The 21,649-nt window shown below is 55.1% G+C and overlaps 1 protein-coding gene across 1 annotated transcript in view; it reads right to left on the reverse strand.

Moving 5' to 3' along the window:
• Positions 1-21,649, reverse strand: part of Myh9 (myosin heavy chain 9) — an 85,934-nt gene that overhangs the window by 2,202 nt on the left and 62,083 nt on the right. Inside the window, exons 16-40 of the mRNA XM_006991907.4 lie at positions 19,761-19,954; positions 19,507-19,628; positions 18,583-18,652; positions 16,183-16,343; positions 14,905-15,013; positions 13,762-13,893; positions 12,742-12,948; positions 12,224-12,361; positions 11,539-11,662; positions 10,934-11,105; positions 9,591-9,803; positions 8,878-9,022; positions 7,447-7,653; positions 7,172-7,276; positions 6,875-7,027; positions 6,470-6,718; positions 4,770-4,982; positions 4,447-4,659; positions 4,021-4,182; positions 2,943-3,071; positions 1,905-1,993; positions 1,697-1,820; positions 1,201-1,409; positions 585-693; positions 335-507 (exon numbers count right to left, since the gene is read on the reverse strand). Of these exons, the coding sequence (XP_006991969.3) occupies positions 335-507; positions 585-693; positions 1,201-1,409; positions 1,697-1,820; positions 1,905-1,993; positions 2,943-3,071; positions 4,021-4,182; positions 4,447-4,659; positions 4,770-4,982; positions 6,470-6,718; positions 6,875-7,027; positions 7,172-7,276; positions 7,447-7,653; positions 8,878-9,022; positions 9,591-9,803; positions 10,934-11,105; positions 11,539-11,662; positions 12,224-12,361; positions 12,742-12,948; positions 13,762-13,893; positions 14,905-15,013; positions 16,183-16,343; positions 18,583-18,652; positions 19,507-19,628; positions 19,761-19,954 (3,922 nt within the window). The remainder of the gene's footprint in view (positions 1-334; positions 508-584; positions 694-1,200; positions 1,410-1,696; positions 1,821-1,904; positions 1,994-2,942; positions 3,072-4,020; positions 4,183-4,446; positions 4,660-4,769; positions 4,983-6,469; positions 6,719-6,874; positions 7,028-7,171; positions 7,277-7,446; positions 7,654-8,877; positions 9,023-9,590; positions 9,804-10,933; positions 11,106-11,538; positions 11,663-12,223; positions 12,362-12,741; positions 12,949-13,761; positions 13,894-14,904; positions 15,014-16,182; positions 16,344-18,582; positions 18,653-19,506; positions 19,629-19,760; positions 19,955-21,649) is intronic.

The raw sequence follows: 21,649 nt of genomic DNA on the forward strand, positions 1-21,649 counted from the left end.
AGGCAGAGGCAGGCGGATCTCTGAGTTCAAGGCTAGCCTGGTCTACAGAGCGAGTTCCAGGACAGCCAGAGCTACACAGAGAAGAAGCCCTGTCTTGAAAAACAAAACAAAAGGCTGGGAAGGAACTGCCAAGAACCTGCTGTTCATTCAAGAGCCCGGCTAAGCGCGGTGGCAAGGAGACTCCGGAAGGGCACACCAGGGTGGAAGCCTCTGTCTGTCACTACGCACCTCTCCTCCGCACACAGGCTCTGGAAGGAGACGACTTTCTGAACCGCGCTCAGAACAAACTACCTTGAGAAAAAGCGTAAGGCCCAGGGCCGGGAGGCGGGCTCACCTCAATTTGCTCTTCAGGGAGCTGACTTCTCGGTTCATGGCGTCGGCTGTCTCTGTGGCATCCTCCAGCTCACGCTGCAGCTTCCGGCGGGAGGCGTTTGCCCGCTGGGCCTCCTCTTCGGCTTCCTCCAGCTGCCGCTTAAGCTGCTTCAAGCGGGTGGACGCCTTGTCGGCCTGCAGAGACGCGTGGCTGAGGTAAGGAGCTCTCCGGGGCAGCCCCCCCGGAACCGAGGCTCTGCCTGAGCACTAACCTGGTCCTTGAACTGCTCCGCATTCCTCCGCTCGTCTTCCACCTGCAGCAGCACATCCTTCAGCTTCTTCTCCGTCCGGCGCACCTGCTTGGAGGCCGCCTGGCGCTCCCTGGACAGGACAGAAACGGTGACTGAAAGGAGATGCTCTACCAGGTAACACAGCCAACAAAACGGCAGCAACCGGAATCTCCACTTCCTGGGGCCACGGAGGCCTGGAGACTGAGGCCCTAGTCTTTTCTGGACACCACCGGAAGTGAGGTGTCTTTTCTGGACACCCAGTAGCTGCCATCTCAGGATGGGACCTGGGCTGACCCATGAGACCGGTGAAGAAGCCAGTCTATGGAGTAACTGAGGCTTGGGACCCAGAATGAGCCTCGTTACCTCCAAGTCTCGGTTCTGAGCCCAAAGACAGCTAGCTAGACAGGCTCTCCCCCTAGGAACAGCCCAGAAAGCCCCCGGTTTTGAGTGTGGGCTGCAGGTTCCCATCCAAACTCCACATACTTCTCAGAACCAGTGAGGATGGCTTATGGGGCCTGGAAGACAGAGCTCGTGCCTGCCCCAACCTGCACTGACAGGAGGACCACCACCGCGCCCTCGGCCGGGGTGGGGCACCTACTTGGTCTCGTTGTCCAGCTGCTCCTCCAGCTGTGCGATCTTGGCCTCCAGGGCAGCGATGGAAGCCTTGTACTTGGACTTGACAGCACTCTCCATCTCCTGCAGCTTGGCCTTGAGCTCCTTGTTCTGGCGCTCGAGCTGCTGCCGCGCATTCTCGTTCTTCTGGGCGTGGCTGCGCTCCAGGTTCAGGTCGGTGTTCATTTGGTCGATCTGCAAGAAGGGAGCATGGGGACCTCAAGGGAAGGCTGGGTCCCCGCTGCAGGGACACAGCAGGACCCCCCTCCTCAGACACCAGGACCACCAAACACCTCAGCTCTCTCAGAAAGGAATCTGCCCGGGAGGAGGACCCAGACACTTCCTGGAACCCGGTCGTAAAGCCACAGGCCTCCAGCGTCAGAAGCAATCAGAGAACAGTGGACACTCATCCCATTTCGGCCCAGCTTCACCCCGGGGAGATCCCCGGGTGCAGGGCCAGCAGCGGCCGTCCCGGGGCTCACCTGCAGGTTGGCCTTCTTCAGGCGGTCGTTGATGAGCTCCGTGTTGCCCTGCTCCTCCTCCAGCTCCTCCTCCAGCTGGGCAATGCGGGCCTCCAGTCGCCGCTTCTCCTCCAATGCGAGGGCCCTGGGGAGGACCCGGACAAGTGAGTCTGTGCGCCACTGGGGAGGTCCTCCAGGCACCCCCCTGGGCTTCCTCCCTCTGACTCACCCTTTGCCACTGCTGTTGGCGATCTCGTCAGCCAGCTCATCACGCTCCTGTTGGGCCTGGCGCTTAGCACGCTCTGCGGCTGCCAGTTCCTGCCACAAGGACCCAGAACATACATGACCCACTGGGACCGACACAAGCTTCAGTGCCAGCAGCCTACCCATGTCCTCTCTGGGACCTTAGATCATCATCACTCTGTGCCCTCCGCAAAGCCCTTCCCCGGGAACTCCTCTAGCCCACAGGGTCAGTTCCACCCTGGGGCACCTTTAGGCATGTGCTTATAAAGGCCCTATGTCTAAGTACTTAAGAGTCAAGCCAAGAGCCAGGGCTATAAACAGGAACCTCCCAGGCCTAGCAGGGACAAGACCCGCAGTGCTGGTCCCTCTGCATATGGTAAGACCAGATACTGAGAAGGTTTATGAAGCAGCCTTGAGTCCAGGACTCGGTGCCCACCAAGGACAGCAGATGGGCTATGGAAGCCAGTGTGGAAGCCACTATCACGGTGGTGACAATGGAGGGTGCCATCCCACACCCGGTAGAAGAGAAGAGCCGTGCCAGAGCAGAGGGTCTGACTGAGCATCTCATAAACCAGCAATGGCACTTTGCGGGGAGTCCACCAGATCCGGACACACCACCCCACCTCTCCCCACCATGTGCTTCATGTGGAACCAAACCAGCAACCCAGGGGGCACTCAGGACCCTCCTTGCCAGGTGCAATGCAGTAAAGCTCATCATCAACACATCAGTTCATGAAATGAAAATGCTAAATGATCGCATTTTCTTTTAAGAGGTGGGTCCGTTGCCCAGTACTTGAGGGCTGAATCTCATCCTTTCCCCATTGCAAATGTGCACGCGCACGAACCCACACACCACGCCCTGCCGAGGAGTGTGGCTAAGGGAGGAAGCCGTGGAAGGGCCCCTTCTATTAACTCCCTCCGGGAGGCTGCTGTTCCTTTCTTCCCCTTTCTGCCCTTCCCCTCTAGAAAAGGCTGCCGCTCACTGGCCAGAAGGCAGCAGCCCTGAGCCCCACAGCTGGCCCACCTCCTGCAGCTGGATCATCTCGGCCTCCATGCTCTTGAGCTTCTTCTCGTTCTCCTTGGCCTGCGCCAGGATCTCCTCTCGGGAGGCGCGTGTGTCATCCAGCTCCCGCATGCAGTCCTTCATCTGGGCCTGTGTGCACAAGAGGTTGGCATCTCCACCCACTTCACACCTGCTCGGACACCCCTTAGGGGCCACATCCCCAAAAGGGACCTTTCTCTGAGCCTGGCACCATTGAGGCCAACTTTATAAACGGGCAGAAAAGTAACCACAGGCAGGTGGCTCTGCACCTTGTCCTCCTCCTCTAAGGACTTAACAAAGCATTTCTCCACAGCACTGACCCCTGGATACAGGGCAAGCTGTGCCCTTCTTAGAACTTCCTCCTGACTTGAAGCTGATGCCAGTGGCACCAGCCAATGGCGGCCAACACACACAGTCAGTGACCAGGGGAGCCCAGGGACAAGACCGCAGCATGCTTCCTGCCATGTTAGGATACTAAAGGCAGAAAACTCAGGCCCCTCTGCCATCCTCCTGCCGTCTGTTCCCAAGCTCAAGACCCTCCGTCAACAGCCCTCTTTTTCTTCTGCAGACAAATCTCACAACGGCATTCTCAGCGGCAGAGTGGGACTCCTGCTATACGTGGCTCTTAAAAATGCCACCAACAAGCTGACGGACATTCTGTGCCCCACAACCTTGCCCGTGTGATATTTAATCTTCCCTACTGCTGACACACTAGGCATGATGGGCCGCTCAAGAGCTGTTTTTATTAATGTTAGTCTTTAATCACTGCTGAGTGAAAATTCCAGGTATGTTGCCCCAGGCTCTAAGCCACTTCTCAGAAACTTAACAGTCGGTACCCGGTTTCTTTTAAGTGGCCACCATCCCTGACTCATCTGCATGTCCAGCTACCTTCTCCTTGGTTTAACGGACTCAGCCTCTTTTATTACTGTCTCCATTCTGAGCCTGACCCTCACCTGTGAGACAAGCTGGGAGCTCCTCCAGACAGGCTTATGGGGGGCAGGCCCTGACTCCTGGCCTCTACCGAACCCCCCAATCTGTGGCTAACCCAGGTCTGCCTCACCTGGAGCTTCCGCAGCTGTTTGATGGCCTCCTCCCGGTTCTTATTGGCTGTGTCGATGTGCGCCTCCAGATCCTTCAGATCCATCTCCAGCTTCTTGCGAGCCGCCATGGCCATTGAGCGCTGTTTCCTCTCGTCCTCCAGCTCTGCCTCCATCTCCCGTACCTGAAGAACACCAGCAGAGCTCAGGAGGCAGGGCTCATGCTTGACGCTCACTGCAAGCGCTGAGCTCAGATGAGCTCGGGCCAGACTGGGAGATCCAGGGGGCCACGGAGGCCATCAAGGCACAAAGTCAGCCATTGAGCCTTGGGACAGCGGACTGAGAAATGAGGCAGTGGAAGGGTGGTCCAGGAGCCTCTCCCAGACCCAGATGCTGCATGAGGAAGCAGTCCCTGGTGTCTTTTCCAGAGGCGGGGAGGCCACACAAACCTGTCTGACCAGCTGCTTCTTCTTCTCCTCGCTCTGTTCATCCCGGCCCTGCAGATCCCGCTCAAACTGGGCCTTCATGGCCTGCAGGTTCACCTCCAGACGGAGCTTGGCGTCCTCGGTGGCCTGAAGCTCATCCTCCAGCTCCTCTAGCTGGGTCTTCATCTCCTCTACCTGCTGCTCCAAGGCCCTCTTGGACTTCTCCAGCTCATGGACCTAGCAGAGAGCCCGAGTTAGTTCGAGGCACAGATAGCAAGGAACCCTAAACTCAGACCCCACACACCCTGGCTCTTCTCCTGGGCCCCGGACCCTAGCCCAGCACTCACACTCTTGCCCACGTCATCCTTGGAGCTCATGAGGTCCTCCATCTCTGTGCGGAACTGTTTGTTGAGCCGTTCCAGCTCTGCCTTCTGCTCCATGGCCTCCTCGAGGGCCCGGGCCAGCGACAGCGCCTTCGTTTCCTTCTCACGGGCCTCGGCCTCGGCTTGGTCACGCTCCTCTGCATACTTGGCAGAGATGGTCTTCTCCTCGGCTAGGAGCTGGGGAAAGAGGTCGTACTGTGAGGCTAAGGCTGCAGACCACTGGGGTCCTACAGCCAGACCCACAGCAACAGGCCCAAGGCTGCTGCCCGGGGACGGTGAGAGCAAGGATTCCTCTAGCACTATACTAGATCTCTGCTTTGGTTTTTTTTGTTGTTGGTGGTAGTGGTTTAAAAAAAAAAACAAAAAAAAAAAAAAAACAATTTGAAGATTTATTATTATGTGTGCAGTGTTCTGTCTGCGTGTATGCCTGCAGGCCAGAAGAGGGCACCAGATCTCATTAGAGATGGTCATGAGCCACCATATGGTTGCTGGGAATTGAACTCAGGACCTCTGGAAGAGCAGCAGTGTGCTTAAGCTCTGAGCCATCTCTGCAGCCCTCTGCTTAGGTTTTTCGAGACTTATTTTCATTTCTCTCTGTGTGTGTGCACCATAAGTACATGTTCAGGTACCAGGAGAAGCCAGAAGGGTGTGCCGGATTCCATAGAGCTATGATTACAGGTGGTTGTGAGCTGTCTGGCATGGGTGCTAGGAATCGAACTCAGATCCTCTAGAAGAGGAGGAACTGCTATTAACTGCTGACCATCTCTGCAACCCCTCTGCTTAATGCTATGATTTGTTACCAGGAGCCCCTTTGAAGAGAGCCCAAAAACAAAATCACCACCCACCCTGACACCTGGCAAAGCTTTGGCTCTCAAAAAGAGCAGGTTGACTAGATTCTTGAAAAGATCTGAGCCTGCTGCTGAAAAGCTTAATTCAATCCCACGTGGGGCCCTCCTCCAAAGATGGCCACAACCTCTGTGCCTGTTCCGTGTGGACTCAACCTTGCTATCCCTCATCTTCCTGCCCTCCTTGTCCTCTTGGCCCATTCCTTACCAGCTCCATGGGTTGGGGGACTTTGCATGAAGGGCCAGAAAGGCAAAGTACGTTACTTAGAGGCAGTAGGCCATACAGCCTCTTGTAGCAGCTCGGCCACTGTGTACGGCCTCTTGTAGCGGCCACTCAGCTCGGCCACTATATCACGTGAAGAGCCAGTGGCAGCAGCATATAAATAAATGTGGCTATGTATAATGAAACTTTATCTAGAAGAACATGAGGCCAGTAAGATGGCTCAGCAGGTAAAAGTCAAGCTTGATGACAGAAGACACTTCTGTACGTTGTCCTCTGATCTCAACAAATCACTGTGGCACAGGCATACACCAGCCACACCAAACAACTACATGTATTTAAAAAAAAAAAAAAAAAAAAGGTCTAAACATGGTGGGGGCTGACTTTGTCTGTCCCTTGTCGACCCTGGGGTTTTATTTTGTTATTCCATCTGGCCCCAGTGTCTGCATCGCCATGGTGGAACAAGGGCTGGTTAAAATCTAAATCCTAACTCCTCTTCTGGTTACTTCCTCCCCGGGCCCCTCACCAAGCTGCAGGCCGAGCACCGGGACGTGCCCACCCCACCGCACTGCCTAGGAAGTGTGGAGTGGAGGCCACACCTGGTCGAACTTCTTCTGCTTCTTCTCCAGGTTGGAGACGCTCTGCCGCTGGTGGTCCAGGTCCACCAGCAGGTCGTCCAGCTCCTGCTGCAGCCGCGTCTTGGTCTTCTCCAGCTTATCGTAAGCGGCCACCTTCTCCTCATGCCGTTGGCTCAGGCCTTCCAGGTCCTTCTGGAGCCTCCGCTTCGCCTCCTCTGCGGTCTCCAGGCACCCTACCCCATCCTCCATCTTCTTCTTCATGTCGGTCACCTAGGCAGGACGGGGAAGGTAAGCAAACACCCACACTGGCACCTGGTCTCGACACGTCTTTCTCCAGGACGACTGGGGGCCAGCCTGCTTGCACCATGGGGGTGCCAGGGGTCCGACCCAGTTTTGGACCCGCCCCAATCACTTCGCTCTTCCCACCTGGGCATGGAGGGTGGCGATCTGCTTCTCCAGGTTGCGTTTGGCCTCCTCCTCCTCCTCCAGCTGCTCTCGTAAGGAGTTCTTCTCATCCTCCACCTGCTTGAGCTTGGTGCTCAGGCTCAGCTTCTGGCGGTTCTCCTCCTGCAGCAGCTCCTACTCGGAGGACAAAGGGGACGCTGAGGAGGGGCAGAGCCACAGCCTGGAGCCCCCACCACCCAGAGACAAGGAGAGGATACGTGCTCAGAAGTGTCTGCCAACAAGACTCTTGGGACTTTCGGGTCCTGACACTGTCCTCACCTGGGTGTCCTGAAGCTGGGACTCCAGCGCAGAGAAGTCCTTGGTGAGCTTGCTGGACTTGCTGTCTGACTGGTTAAGGAGACCAGTCACACTGTCCAGTTCCACCTGGGTAGGGAAGAGAGAGGCAAAGGCTGAGTGCCCGGACTGTTCTGACAAGGCTGGATTGCTCTTGAGCTGAACCATGGGGGGCCTGGCTAGGGAGCCAGTATGAGGAAGCATGCTTATGGGGCAGCAGGTGAGGATGGCCCAGGCCCAGGGTCCAGCAGACGCCTCACCTGCAGCTTGGTGACCTTGTCAGCCAGCTCGGTGCGCACACGCTCTCCCTCGCTGAACTTGACCTGCAGTTCCTGCAGCTGGGCCTCCACCTTCTTGCGCTTGTGTTCGGAGTCTCCCTTGCCCTGCAGCAAGACCTTCACCTCACTGGCCAGCTCTCCTCGCTCGTTCTCCAGGGTCTGTTTCGCCTTCTCAAGGGTAGCTTTTACCTGGAGGAGGAAGAAAGGGGGGTAATGAGCATCCAGGGTCTGGTATGGGCCTGGGTTCTCTGAAGTCCATAGAGGCAAGGACTGTTGCCTCTGTCTCAAGAGCCCTGGAGAAGGAAAGCCTCGGTCACACCTATTCTCAAATCCCTAAGGGTGGGTAAAAAAACTGCCAAGCTTTCCTCTCTGAATGGAGGGACCATTTTAATATGAAGTTTCATGGGTCATCTGTAAGGATTTCAGCAGCATTTGTAATAAAGAAAACTGCTCCTAAATTTGAAATCTAACGCTCAAAGCACTAATGTGATATTCTTTTAAGAACTATGAAGGTGCCAGGTGTGGGGGTGCACACCTTCAATCCCAGCACTCAGGAGACAGAAGCAGGTAGATTTTTATGAGTTCAAGGCCAGTCTGGTCCAATCGTGAATTCTAGGCTAGCCAAAGTTACATACATAATCAGACCCTGTCTCAAATAAAAAAAAAAAAAAAACTAAACTAAAAACGTGCAGTTCATAAAATAGATGCAAAACAACTCCATTCCACACAGCACCGAGTGGGCTTGACAAGCAACAGGACCCTGAGTACAAAGCCATGCTGGGTAAAAATACTAAGGAATAGCTCTCACAGTGTTGATGGAGGTGTAGCAAGGTATGTTTCTAAATGTTTTAGATTGTCACGCGGAAGAGACTTGGACTGCTCTAGCTGCCACCAACAGTGAGAGGAGCTGGAAGCCAAAAGGGCAGCAGAACCTGCCTGGAAAGAGCCGCCAGCTACCAACTGCCTGGACGGACATCACCAGGGTTTCCCAGTAAGACAGCCGCTGCTAGTGTGTGAGAAAGGGCCGCCTAGTCAGAAGAGACCATTAAGTCCCCTTTGGCTCAGGTCAAGGTCATGGGCATTCCTTGAGCTTTTTGGTCTAGTAGGGTGTTACAGATGAAAACGTCATCAGAGAATCAAACACCTTTGATACAGATGCTCTACAGCATGATCAGCTCAACCTCAGATAATAACAAGACAGACAGACCAGCCACCATCCTCCTTTGCTGACATGAACACTGAGGCATGGAGGAACTCATTTGCCCAGGCATTCAGACAAAGTCGGGGCCCAGCCACAGGTCTGGGGCAGTCGACACTGCACCTGCTCTGTTCTCCCCAGACATTGGTTTAGATGCGGCAAGGCCCATGTGGGCCTTCCCCAGACATAGCCTGCCTTTCCCAGAGTTCCCGTACCCGCTTGGTCTGCTCCAGCTGCTCCGCCAGCTCCTCCACGGCCTGTGAGTGCTTCTGCCTCATCTCCTGGATCTGGGCCTCATGGGTCTTGGCCTCATCCTCCAGAGTCTTCTTCAGAATGCTCACTTCCTGCTCACGTTTTGACCTGGAGAGAAAGCACGCTCAGAGTGGGGGCCAAGCATCCCTGGGGGACTCTTGTCCTTTGGCTCGTCTCGACTGCAGAGGCCTGAATGGGGCAGAGCCTATTCACGTAGCTTCTCTTTCTCGCTCCTGGATTTTTCAGACAAGTTTTGACATGACCCTGAACTCCTGACCCTTCTGGCTCCATCTCCCAAGTACTGGATTACAGGTGAGTTGCACCACACCCAGACTGCACAGATTCTCTACCATTGACCTCCCTCCTTAACTATCCATCCATCCTCAGTCCCAATCTAGCATGCAGACTGCAGAAACTCATGCCTTTTCAGGCCTAATAGGGTCCACCCTGTCTCACCAGGTTCTTCAGCAGGGATTCTACTTAGTGAAGAAGCTGCTGAGGAACCATCAGCTTGTATGCTCCCTGGTTCATACAAAGTCAGGCCACCATGTGTGTGCAGAGGACTGTGCTGTGTGTGTGAGATGTGTGTGCAGAGGATTGTACCACTGTATGCTGTGGCCTGGCCTCCCCAGCTTCACCTCCCTGTCCTGCATGGCCATCCCGCCAAGTAGCACACCTCAGTTCCTGCTGAGCAGCCGTGGAATCCAGAGTGTCCTCCAGCTCTGTCTTCAGTGCCTCCAGCTCTTCTCCAAGATCCCGCTTCTGCTTCTCAGCTTTATTCCTGGAGGCTCGCTCAGACTCCAGGTCTTCCTGGAGCTCAGAAATCTGAGCTTCCAGTTCTCGAATCTTCTTCAGGGCCATATTCTTCTGGGCAGCTTCTTCTTCCACTCTGCCAAAAAGATCAGTGACATCAGTACCAGGCCATCTTAGGAAAGTGCAGCCAAAGCAGCATCTGGCAGTCACAATCATGGACCGAGGGTCAACCTCAGCAAAGCTCACCATCCAGGATATTTAAGAACAATACCATGTTGAGCCGGAGAGATAGCTCAAGGGTTGAGAAGAGCACTGGCTGCCCTTTCAGAGAATCAGAGTTCAACTTCCAGCACCCACACAGCAGCTCACAGCTGCCTGTAACTCCAGGTCCAGGACTTTGATGCCTTCTGCTGGCCCTTAGGTAGACACACCACACACACACACACTTTTTATATATATAAAAGAGAAATACCATTTGAGAACTGGATAGCAGAATTATTTCATTTTCTAAATTAAGATTACCTTAATTACATAAAATTCAAACATGTACTGAAAAGATCAAAAGGAATAAAACATTGTAATTCATGATGACTATAAGTAAAAATGTGGATGTGCTATGAATTTATATGAGCACTGTACAATAGTGGCTGGGGAGGGAAAGAGGGGGAGGAGGGAGGGAGGGAGGGAGGGAGGGAGGGCTGTACATGTGAAGGCAGAGTATGTATGAGAATCTCAACCTTCTGCTCAATCTTGCTGTGAATCTAAAGTTGCTCTTAAAAAAACTAATTTTTTAGAAATGTAAACAGGGTGGTGAGAAGGCTCAGCAGGTAAAGGAGCCTGATGACTGAGTTCAGTCCCTGGGACCCACACGATGGAAGAAGAGAACTGACTCAGGCAAAATGACCTCTGACCTCCCATGCACTCTGTAGCATGTACCCCTTGTGCCACGCCCCCCCCAAATAAGCAAATATAAAATAAAAAAAATAAATAAAATGGACAAAAATTATTTTTAGTATACGCCTATAGCCACAAAATAAACAAGGAAAGAGGAGGGGGCAGGGGACCAGAGGGGGAAGGAGAGAGGGATGTGGGGAGGAAGGGGAGGAGACGGAGGGAGGACTCCAGAGAATGACTTTCTGTGGATCAGAAGTCTCCCCATGGCCCTCCTGCAGCAGGAGCAGAGAGCATGCTCACAGCTCCCCGCAGCACCACGCATGGGGCAGGGAGCCACAGCACATGCGACACTGGCCAGTGGCTGGGCCTCACCTGGCCAAGGCGGCCTGCAATTCCTCCTCCTTCTTGGCCAGCTGCATCTTGAGCTCGGCGATCTGCGCCTGGAGTTCTGCGATCTGGTCGCTGAGGTCCGTGGAGTCTCCCTCCAGCTTGCGGCGGGTCTTCTCCAGTTCCTGGCGCTGCTTCTCCTCCCTACGGAGGCGCTCTGCCAGGGAGGGCAGGGGGAGACACAGAGGCCTCAGTGGCCACACTCCTGCCTGCTCTTCACTGAGTGTATAAAACCAAACACTGTGCACTTGTAAGACACACGGAAGGTTTAAAGGGGCACCATGCACACACCCACACCCAGCTCTGAGGTGGAGAAATAGCTCCACAAGCTACCAAGGCCTCTGTGTCTCCCTGGCCAACACTTGCCATATCAAAGCTTCATGCTTATCACTCCTCACACAGACAACCGTCCGGTCACGCAGCAGTGAGTCTACAGCCCAGACTCCCCAGAGAACCGGATCCTGTCCCTAAAGCCTGATGGCTGTGTCTCGAGGCAGCGGCCTAGCACTGAGCTGGGCCCAGCTTGCCTACGAGCTATGCACAGGTCGGTGACCTGGGTAGACAGGACGCTCATGCCCCGCGTGACTCACCTTCCAGGTCAGTGATCATCGCCTCATGCTTATTCTTGAGCTTGGCCAGGCTCTTGGACTTCTCCTCCTCTTCCATGAGGTTGGTAGTGAATTCAGCTACTCTGTCTTCCAGCAGCTTCTTCTCCTGGAAGTGGAGGAAGAGTACTAGAGTTCAGTGTTGGCTGAGGACACACACTTTGGCTCTTCCAAAGGACTATTCGAGCAGAAATGTATGAGTCAAAGGTGAACACTTAAACACTTGGCCAAGTTCAGAAGGATTTACTGGGTCTAAGAGGTGATTGGCAGGTCACCCTAGACATCTGGGTAAATTCACATCCTTAGACACTGAAAATGTAGGTATCCAAGACCTCCCTGGGGTCAGGTAAGAAAGGCTTCTGGATAGCAACTGATTTAACCGAGGGACAAGTGGTCCTGTCTCTGACACTATAAGGGGATGCTACCTGGTATTCCTCAATCCCAAAAGCTTTGGGATTTCCTTTACCAAGGAAAAATGGTAAGCCCCTCCCCCAGCCTCCGCATTCATGAGAAAACCCCTTTACACGTGGAGCTGGTGCCAGAGGCCTTGGGAACCCTGGGAGAAGCAGCTCCCTGCTGAGCAGAGCCGTGCACTGTAGGTGAACAGGCAGGCGGGCTCAGCCCTGCACCGCCCAGCTTTCCCCGTGCCGGCATGGCACACCAGGCCCACCTTGGCCAGTTTGCAGTTCTGGTCCTCCATGATGATCTGGTCCTCCTCCAGCTTCTTCAGCTTGGCCTCGGTGGTCACTTTCTCAAGCTGCAGCTTCTGCCGGGCACTCTCCTCCTCCTCCAGCTGCTCCTCGAGTTCCTAACGGGAGAGGACACATGAGAAGGGCGTGTGACGCACACACACACTTGGCTGGCACTCACCCGGGGGACCCGACTGGCCCAGCTTCACACTGCCCCCAGGGCTGCTCGCGCCAGCATGCCACACAGAGGGCCGTGCGCCGAGGCCACCTGCTTGAGGCTGGTGGAGCAGGGACCAAGGAGAGACGCTCGATGGCCTCAATGCTCAGCTGGGTAGCGCGCTAGTACCAGATTGAGAGCTGCACGTTCTGAGCAACCATCCCAAAGAGCAAGCTCCCACAGAGATGCCCAAGTGGACAAAGAAGGCTGATGATGAGATGGTGAGCCCCTAAGCAGCCCTGTGTGCCCCGCCCCGCCCCGCCCGGCAGGTGCAGGTGGTACCTGGATGTTCTGCTGCATCTTCTTTTTCTCCGCCTGCAGGTGCTGGCAGCGCTCCTCCTCCTCCTCCACCCTGGCCTCCAGGTCATGGCAGATCTCCTCCAGCTCCTGCTTCTTCGCCGTCAGGCGGGCCCGGAGCTCCTCAGCCTCGGCACACAGCTCTGTTTCTGCCTGCAGCTGCTCCTGAAGCTGCAGCTTCTCTGCCATTAGCTGCAAAGGGCAAAGGCAAAGGTAAGCCCCCCGCGCGCGACCTCCTGGCAGTCCGGGTGGGACATGTCTCCCAAGGCAAGCACCGAAGGCCTGGCTGCCAGCCGACGGCACTGTCGGGGGCTGATGGAAACTTTGGGGGCTGGGGCCTGTTGAAGAAGAAGGTTACTCGGGGCACACCTTCGGAGGGAATAGCAAGGCCTCGGCCCCTTCTTTCTCTCTGCTTCCTTGGCTCTGCTCCGCCACACTCCCTGGCCCAGAAACAACAGAGCCAGTGACCACGGGCTGACTCTCTTAATCCCCTCTGGAGTTATTTATCTTAGGTGCATTGTCACAGCAACAGAAAGATGATGTGCGCTCTTCAAGCAGCTCCAGGGCGGGTGCTTATGGCTCAAACTCCCGCCTCCAAGAAAGTATGGACGAGAACAGCTTCCAGGCGGAAGTACTCAAGCTCCCACACAGCCCTTACATCCTCTACCCTGGGCCTTCCCTCAAGAGCTTTGGATGTCCATAAAATGGACTGAAGGACTCTACGGTAGGGTGGGACCTCAAACCAGAGCTCCTGAACTCTCCACTCCACTGAGCAGCCTCCCCCCAGCGTGCGTGTGTGTGTGTGTGTGTGTGTGTGTGTGTGTGTGTGTGTGTGTGTGTGTGTGTGTGTGTACACCAGGGTGATGATATAAAGAGATGCTGAAGGCGGCTCTCCCACTGGACTGCAAATGTTCTCTAAGCTGCAAACCAGCCTGCCTGTGGTGACCACTAGGGGGCAGCACTGAGAGCCGCTGGGATGGATGGATGGAGTCTCCGGCCGCCTACCTGAGACTGCAGCGTCTCCATCTCTGTCAGCCTGTTCTCAGCAACCAGGTGCTTCTCTCGCATCTTGGTTAGTTCCATCTCCTTGGCCAACAGCTCATCCTCATGCCGGATCGAGTTCAGCACAGGCTTGACCTGGGGGAGAAGACAGAGGCAGAGTTAAGGCCGGCTAGGGGTTGTCCACCTCTGGCAGCCCCCTCACCTCTGGAATGCAAGCTCTGGAGATGACCTGGGGAGGAGGTGCAAGCAGGTACAACCTTCCTGGAAGTCAGTCCTGTGCAACGGGCCTCTGACCCGCTTAGTTACAGTGCAGGGAAACCATCTCTACACGTGCACAGAGATGCTCATGTCAGCACCGTTGATGGCACCAAGATTCAGGAATGACATCCAGAACCACCCTCTAGGGAACAATCCTAGTAACTGATGCTGATGGGAATCTTAAACAGAAAGCGCAAAACACAGGACTATGTGCACAAGTCAAAGCCTGGCTATGTAAGGATGCAGTTTACAGGGCTGACATTTACTGCAAGTGAGAAAGGAGTGTGACAGAGACATCACAGTGCAGGGTCAGTGTGAGGGGCCCGTGAGTGAAGTTCAAACTCTTCCTAATGCTCTGGTATTTAACATTCTGCAGTTATCATACGTTATAAACTAAAGAAACCAGAACACGTTACAAAGGAACTTTTTTTTTTTTCTTTTCGGAGACAGAATCTCTGTGTAGTGCTGACTGTCCTGGAACTCACTATGTAGCCCAGGCTGGCCTTGAAATCAGAGATCTACCTGCTTCTACCTCCTGAGGGCTGAGATTAAAGGGGATGTGCCACCACTGAGAGTGTAAAGTAGACCGTCTGAGCAGCTGTCCTGAGGTACCTCAGGAGGCTAGTGTCTCTCACTTGGGGCCAGAGTGCTGGGCAGTGCCTTACCTACGGGAGCCGCTCTCTAAGTTGGCCCAGCCCAGGCACTGCCATCCATAGCAAACAAGTGGTATGGTTGGCACACTCTGGACAGGACCAGGTTAGGCTCACACTGCTGGGCCCTGGGGAGCTGCAGGAAAGACTCATGCTCTGGACAGCAAGCTGCTTGTGGAGCGCCTGGCCACAGCCTCCCAGGCCACAGCTCTCCAGGCCACAGCCTTCCAGCACCCACCTTGGTGAAAAGTCTCCACCACTGCCAGTTACGCAGCCTGAGGTAGGCGGCGCAGTTCCTCTGTAGGACTTTCATGGCGGTCAGCTGCTGCTGCCTCTTGGCAAAGGCCCTGCAGGTGAAGGGCACAGTCAACAACTCAGAGTGAGGGAAAGCACACACACGCACCAAGAGCCCTGGCTCACGAGTCACCAAACACACGACGGGCAAGGGCTCGCGTCATTCAATCACCGCCCTCCAGTGAGGCACTCTCAGGCATAAAGGACCACAAAAACCAGTGACAGACCCCACTCAGTGCAAGGTCATGATTTCCAACTGTGCCCAGGGGACTTGGACTTGGGGTATCCACCCATGCTGCTTCCCTATCTGAGCTGCTGGAGGTGATGGGTAGTGGGGGGGGGGGGACCTCCATGTCTCCCAACATCACAAACGCATGCTCATCCTGGGGTGTGGAGACCCACAGAGGCTTCCTAGTGATAACTTACTCAGGGTCTGAGAATCTGGGCTTGTATTACCCAGCAGGACTGCATAAGGGGATGATCTGACCACGGACGTGGTTACCAGGTGTTTGGAAGGGTCTACACTTGGCTGTACAGTGTGTTTTGATCTTGTGAGGGGGAGGTCTTGTGCCTCTCCCTTGGCATTGTTACAAAAAGCCCTTTTCAATAAACCTAGAGGCTGTTGGGTATGGACCCAGGCCCTCCTGACGCTATCCTGTGTCTGTCTTCCTCCTCATCGTCCAGGTCTATCTTTCTATCTGACATTTTCTCATTCCTCTCTCCTTCACTTAAGAGCCCTTCTGGAAAGGTCAGAGCTGGACTCCCAGGCTCCCACACTGGGGCTCAGAGCTCACACGGGGACGTGCCCTGGAGCATGACGAGAGACTCTGGGCCCTGACTGCTGCTGCTCTGCCTGCCGTCCTCCACAGCAGGGGAATCTGAACACACTGACTTGACATTCGGAGCTCAGGGTGCCTCCATGGAACATACCATTCTGTGAGGACAGGCACAGAGGGGCCCGGGGGTCATGGTGCAAAGTGAGGATTACAATCAACAGACACTTGGGACACATCAAAGCTCGGCTGCCTGACTCCCACATGTCCCCATAACTCCTTCATAAGCAGCCATTTCTACCCCCTGGCAGGAGAAATCCAGGAGCGTGGGGCCCACCCACAGACAGGTTCTGCCTGGCCCCAGAGGCCCTCAACCACAGCTGTCTCAGCTCTCCTCAGCAACAGGAGCACAGGTGAGGGCGTACGGGGCAAGGGTCCCGGCAACTCACTTCCTGGCCAGGTAGCCCCTGCAGCAGGCCTGGAAGCCAATGATGACGTCGGTGATCTTCAGGTCCCGCTCCTCCTCCAGATGGGCTAGCACCCCTGCCCGGAAGAACACTTTGCTCTGGCCGATGCGGTACAGGTTGCTGTCAAGCTCCAAGGCTTTGATCTGGAGGGAAGAAAGACCACTGACTGCGCCGCTCTGTACCCTGAGGAATGGCCACACCCACCTCAGCCCAGCCGTCCCGGGGGTCCTGGGAGGACGGCTGCACCTCCTCTGTGAGCCTCTGCCCCGGGACCAGAGGACACAGGACTCCAGGACACTGAGAGGAGGAACAGCGAGGAGCAAAGCGACAAACCGGACTGTCAAACCCGGGACTCCCGAGACCCCTCGACCTCCTGCCTGTGCACCCTCTGGAGTCATCACACTCCACAAACGCTCGACCAGGACACCGTCCACTGTGAGGCGGCTGAAGCGCTTTGGCGCTGAGATTAAAGCAAGTGCCCTCCTGGGCCTCAGGACCCGGCACTACCTGGAGACCCTGGGCCGTGCCCCTTCGGAGGCCACTTCCCTCAACTGCAAAAGGGGGTGGTGCTGCAGTTTAGAAAGAAAAGAGAGCACAGCAAATAAGCTGCCTCCCTCCCAGCAGGGCTGTGGGCACTACCCAAGAGTGTCAGAAGCACTCAGCACAGGGGGACAACACCCAGTGAGTACCGGGCAGGCTTAGTCATCATGGCAAACCTGACCAACTCTTTAAGAGGGCAGCAGGGCTCTCTTAGAAAGCCCACAAGCTAGGGGGTTCTCTACTGTCAATGACTGGATTCACAATCACCCAGGAGACACAGCTCTGGAAGTCTGTGTGAGGATGTTTCCAGAGTTTACCTGAGGATGGCAACCTAAGGACGAGGGTCCTGGACTGAATCAAAAGGGAGAAAGGAGAAAGGCAGCTGAGTGCCACTCATGTCTCCTGCCTGATGCAGAGGCCACGTGACCAGCCGCCTCACTTTGTCTTCCCACTACCCCTCTACTTGCCCCCCATAACGGACTCTACCCTGAAACTGTGAGTCAAGACAAACCCTCTCCACTAAGGTCGCCATTTGTCAGGTACATGGTCCCAGCAATGAGGAAAGTGACCGACACAGACAACTACATGAACCACCAGCCCGTCTGTCTGGGAGTGGAGGAATTTACAATAATCTCCCAGTGGCCCTGTCACTGAGTATTCTACGTGGGTTCTAGGAGACCTTTGCTCCTAAACAACCTTGCTAGTCTGGCAAGACGTCCTGGTAGAAAGACCAAAGACTAGGGGAGGAGATGGCCTGTGCCCTGGCTGCACCCAGATCTCTTACCATGTGACATGATCTAGGAATAGCCATCCGCATCTTCCCTGAAGAGCCAGGGAAGACTTTAGTCCCTACAGGAGCACAACCTACCCGACAGAAAGTGGCCAAGGGTCCAGGGGAGAAGACCCCCTCAACCCTGCCTTGCCCACTACTGGACAAGCATCTGGACAGCAGGCAGCATCCCCCCGACCCCACTTCCTTCCTATCTTTATCTCCCAATCACTGAACAAACCTTCTGTACGTGAGAAGTGTTAGGAATTTTGTCTTCCAATGCCTCATCCCAGCAGCCCCACCTCCAGCAGGCAATGGCCGCTCACACAAGGCAGGCCGGGAAGAAGAAGATAAGAACTACAGGAAAGGGGGCTGGAGAGATGGCTCAGAGGTTAAGAGCACTGACTGCTCTTCCAGAGGTCCTGAGTTCAATTCCCAGTTACCACATGGTGGCTCACAACCATCTGTAATGAAACCTGGTGCCCTCTTCTGGCCTGCAGGGATACGTGCAGACAGAACACTGTATACATAATAAATAAATAAATCTTAAAAAAAAAAAAAAAGAACTACAGGAAAGGGCCCAGGGTGAGACTGAGCCCTGCGTGTAGCTACAGGGCATTGGGACCATTGGTCACTACACCAAAACCCAGAGTGTGCACTGGAGGTATCCGGAGGAAAGCCCAGAGGCACAAATTTCAGAGGCACAAATTCCAGGCGCTGGACCAACCCCAAGACCACTCACAGGCCTGGCTGTGAGCTGCCATAGACACACTGAGCCAAAAGAAACGAGGCCAAGAAAGCAACAGAATGGAACAGACCAACTCCTGTCAAAATCCTGTCTCCTACAGCCCAGTCCTCGGTCGTCTGTCCTGGTTCCAACACGTCCCTGACCACCCAAGGCCTTTGAGGGCAGCCTCTCAAGGCACTTAGAAAACTCAGAACCTGAGCACAAGCAGAGAGCACGTAGCACAGGCGTCCACAGATCAAAATGACCGCCCCACAGGATGGCCACATGAGCACCTGTGACCTAACCACCAAAGGTACCCACTCCAGGGAACCGCAGCAGGACTCACCATGAGCACACACGCCTGCTTCCCATCCATGAAGCCCTTCGGAATGGAGTTAGGGGTGAGGATCTCATACCTGAGGAAGGAAGAAAAGAAGTTGGTCTTTCTACCCATGCTTCACTTCAGCACGGACTAGAGCTTAACCAAAAACTAAGGTCACCCGTGTGGGGTAGCAGGAGTTCCCAGAGTTCCCAAAGAGGGGGTCCCAGCCCAGTCGCACCCTGCTCTTTCTTTGGCTAGATGGCTGAGGAGGGGGTGAGTCTGGAAAGGACACTGGAATGTTCCGGCCCCCAGGAATAAACTGTGCTTGCCCCCTGCCAACTGCACGGAGTCCTCATCGGGGACCCAGGGAGCCAGACTCGCCGCTTCCCTGGACACTACAGGTTGACCCATGAAATAAACGGCTGCATCATGGAACACTCTTCAGCCAACAGTCACTAGACACATAGGCCCAAGTCACCAGCACCAACGGCAGACGCTGCGGCGCTTTACAAGCCGGATCCACAAAGTCCCTCCCATGCCCCAAAAGTGTCTGGCTGCATTTGATGCTGCAGCCACAGCAACAGCCCATCATCACTCGGCACAGTGACATTCCTTCCAGCAATAACATGAGGACAACTCTCACATGCTGGGTTCAGAGAGATGCCTCCTGTGTTCTCGGCATCTGAATGCTAGGTTCCCAGTTGGTGGCCTTGGGAGGTGACAGTGATGACTCCTAACCCTCTGAAGCTATGAGCCCAGGGACCCTCTCCTCCTGTAGGCCGCCTTGCCTGTGGTGCCTTCCCACAGTCACAGAGACAGTGGTGGTACCGGAACTAAAACCCACCTCCCGGCAAGGCACAGCCCCAGCGGACGGCTCTCAGGAAGCCGTCCACCTGAGGCTTACTCTACATGTAGCCTGGGCCAAGCAAAGGGCTCAGGCCAGCTCACCTCTGCCGGAACTCCTGGAAGACCACTCTGTTGGGAAAGCCCTGGCGGCAGATGCGGATGCCCTCAAGGACGCCATTGCAGCGCAGCTGGTCCAGAACCAAGTGGGGGTCCAGTTTGCCAGCCTGGAAAGGGAAGCGCACGGAGATAGATGGGCTCACTCACTACTGTATCCAGGAGCTAATGAGAAAAGGGCAGGTGAGCCCTGCTGGCAGGGACGCGGCTCTGTCCCGCCCCACCACGCCAGGCATCCACACCTTCTTCTCGTGGTTGGGAATGATGCAGCGGACGAAGTTGGGGTTGGTGTTCCTCAGCGTGGCCATGAGCTTGGCCAGCTGCTCCTTGTACAGCTGCCCCACGGTGCGGAACATGCCCTTCCGGGTCTTGAAGGCACCGGGCAGGGCTGTCTCCGACATGCCAGCCACCTGGTCCAGGCCGATGATGCGATCCACTGTGAAGAAGATACAGAAAGCTTGTGAGTGGCAGTGCCACACTGACGGAGGAGGGGGCACGAGAGAGACAGACATCAAGACAAGAAGGAGAGTCAGCGTGGAGCTGCAGGACCCTTCTGATCAGAGCTGAGAAGTGCAAAGGCCTCTGGGTAGGACAGACCTGACCTGGGCAGGAGGTACCGGGGGGAGCGACAGCAGAGTCCTGAGACATAGCTCTAGTGCATCTCCAAGGCTGACCTTATATACGCTCATGTCCCCCACCCTAGCCAGCTCTGGAAGCCCATACTCCCAGGGAGACTCGGTGAAGCTGGTAATGTGTTTGGAATAGAGAATTCTCAGAGGCTGGCTCTGGTATTAAACCCTGGCTTCGCACACGTGGGTTCCTGTGGTCCTAACTGAAAAAGAAATAGTATCTTGCCTTCACAGAGACCTTTGCTTATAAGCACTGTGCTAGGAGCCAAGCAATGATCTCCAGACATGCTCTGCCATTGTAGACAGGGCTCAGAGTAGTCTCTACATACACGTGGTCCTCCCCAGCAGAGACCTCTAAAGCAAGGGGCAAGGTCAGCCCATGGCAGTATTAGAAAGAGTTTAGAAAAACCAGTGCTAGCCCCAAGTGTTCCCAAGGTTCTCCTTGGGACATTTATACGGTATCACATGGTGTTAGGGCACTGCACACAGGCCTTCGTCCTCTAGATCACCCAAAAAAGACATGGCTCTTGTCTGTATGGCTCCTATAGTGAAGTGAACTGCTCTCTCCAAGGTAACAACAAAGCAGCAGCCATTGAGATCAGTGTGGAACATGAGCTAGGGTTAAATCTGAAGGCTTCCGTGGCTAGACATGAGTTCTGTGGCAAAGACCGGTCCCTACTCCTGTGTGACCAGATCTCTCTTATTTACGCGAGGACGGTTTAAAAAACAAACAAAAACAAAAAACACTTGCTTAAAATGGAAGCCACAGTGGAGCTCCAAGCCACCTGATCTCGGTACCCACCATGGTGCCTATTTTACTGGCCACCAAAGTCTGGGGGTGAGTGGCTGGAGAAAACACTTGGGTCCTAGAGAGGAAGATGAATGTGGTCCTATGGTGACTGGGCCCCTGTATGTGTCCTGCTGCTGGCCTACACAGCCAGTGCTCTCTGAGTCAGAGCTGAAGGATCACACAGCTGCCCTTCAGCCACAGACACACAGTAGCACAAACATCTAAACCTCATGCAAGACGCACAGCTGTCCAAGCAGAAGACGCAGCCTCCAGGGGGAGCTGGAAGGAGGACACCAGGTTTCAATGGTTTTCCCTCCATGTGAAACATCCCAACACAGTCCCTCAGAAACCTGGCATGCCATTGAGGCCCATGCCAGGCACACTGAGGGGGGCAGGAGCCCAGGGCAGCACAGGGAACAGGCACAGGCAGGCAGGAGGAGCGTGGGGTAAGGAAAAAGAGACGGAAACGTGCACAGTCCTGGGTACGCCACACAGGGAGGCCACTGCGGGCAGCCCGTCACCTGATTCTAGGTGGAGAATGGGAAAGCGACGGTAGAAATAGGCTCTCTGAGTGCTCTGCATCTCTGCAACAGAGAGGTTAAAGCAAGACCCCGGCGGAGGAGAGGGAGAGAGGAGAGACAGAAAAAGAACGGCTTCAAGCAACCAGTCTACCAGGGAGGAGAGGCAGAAATGCAGGAGGCTTAGATGCTGC

The sequence above is a fragment of the Peromyscus maniculatus genome, chromosome 20, assembly GCF_049852395.1.
Source record: "Peromyscus maniculatus bairdii isolate BWxNUB_F1_BW_parent chromosome 20, HU_Pman_BW_mat_3.1, whole genome shotgun sequence".
NCBI lineage: Eukaryota > Metazoa > Chordata > Mammalia > Rodentia > Cricetidae > Peromyscus > Peromyscus maniculatus.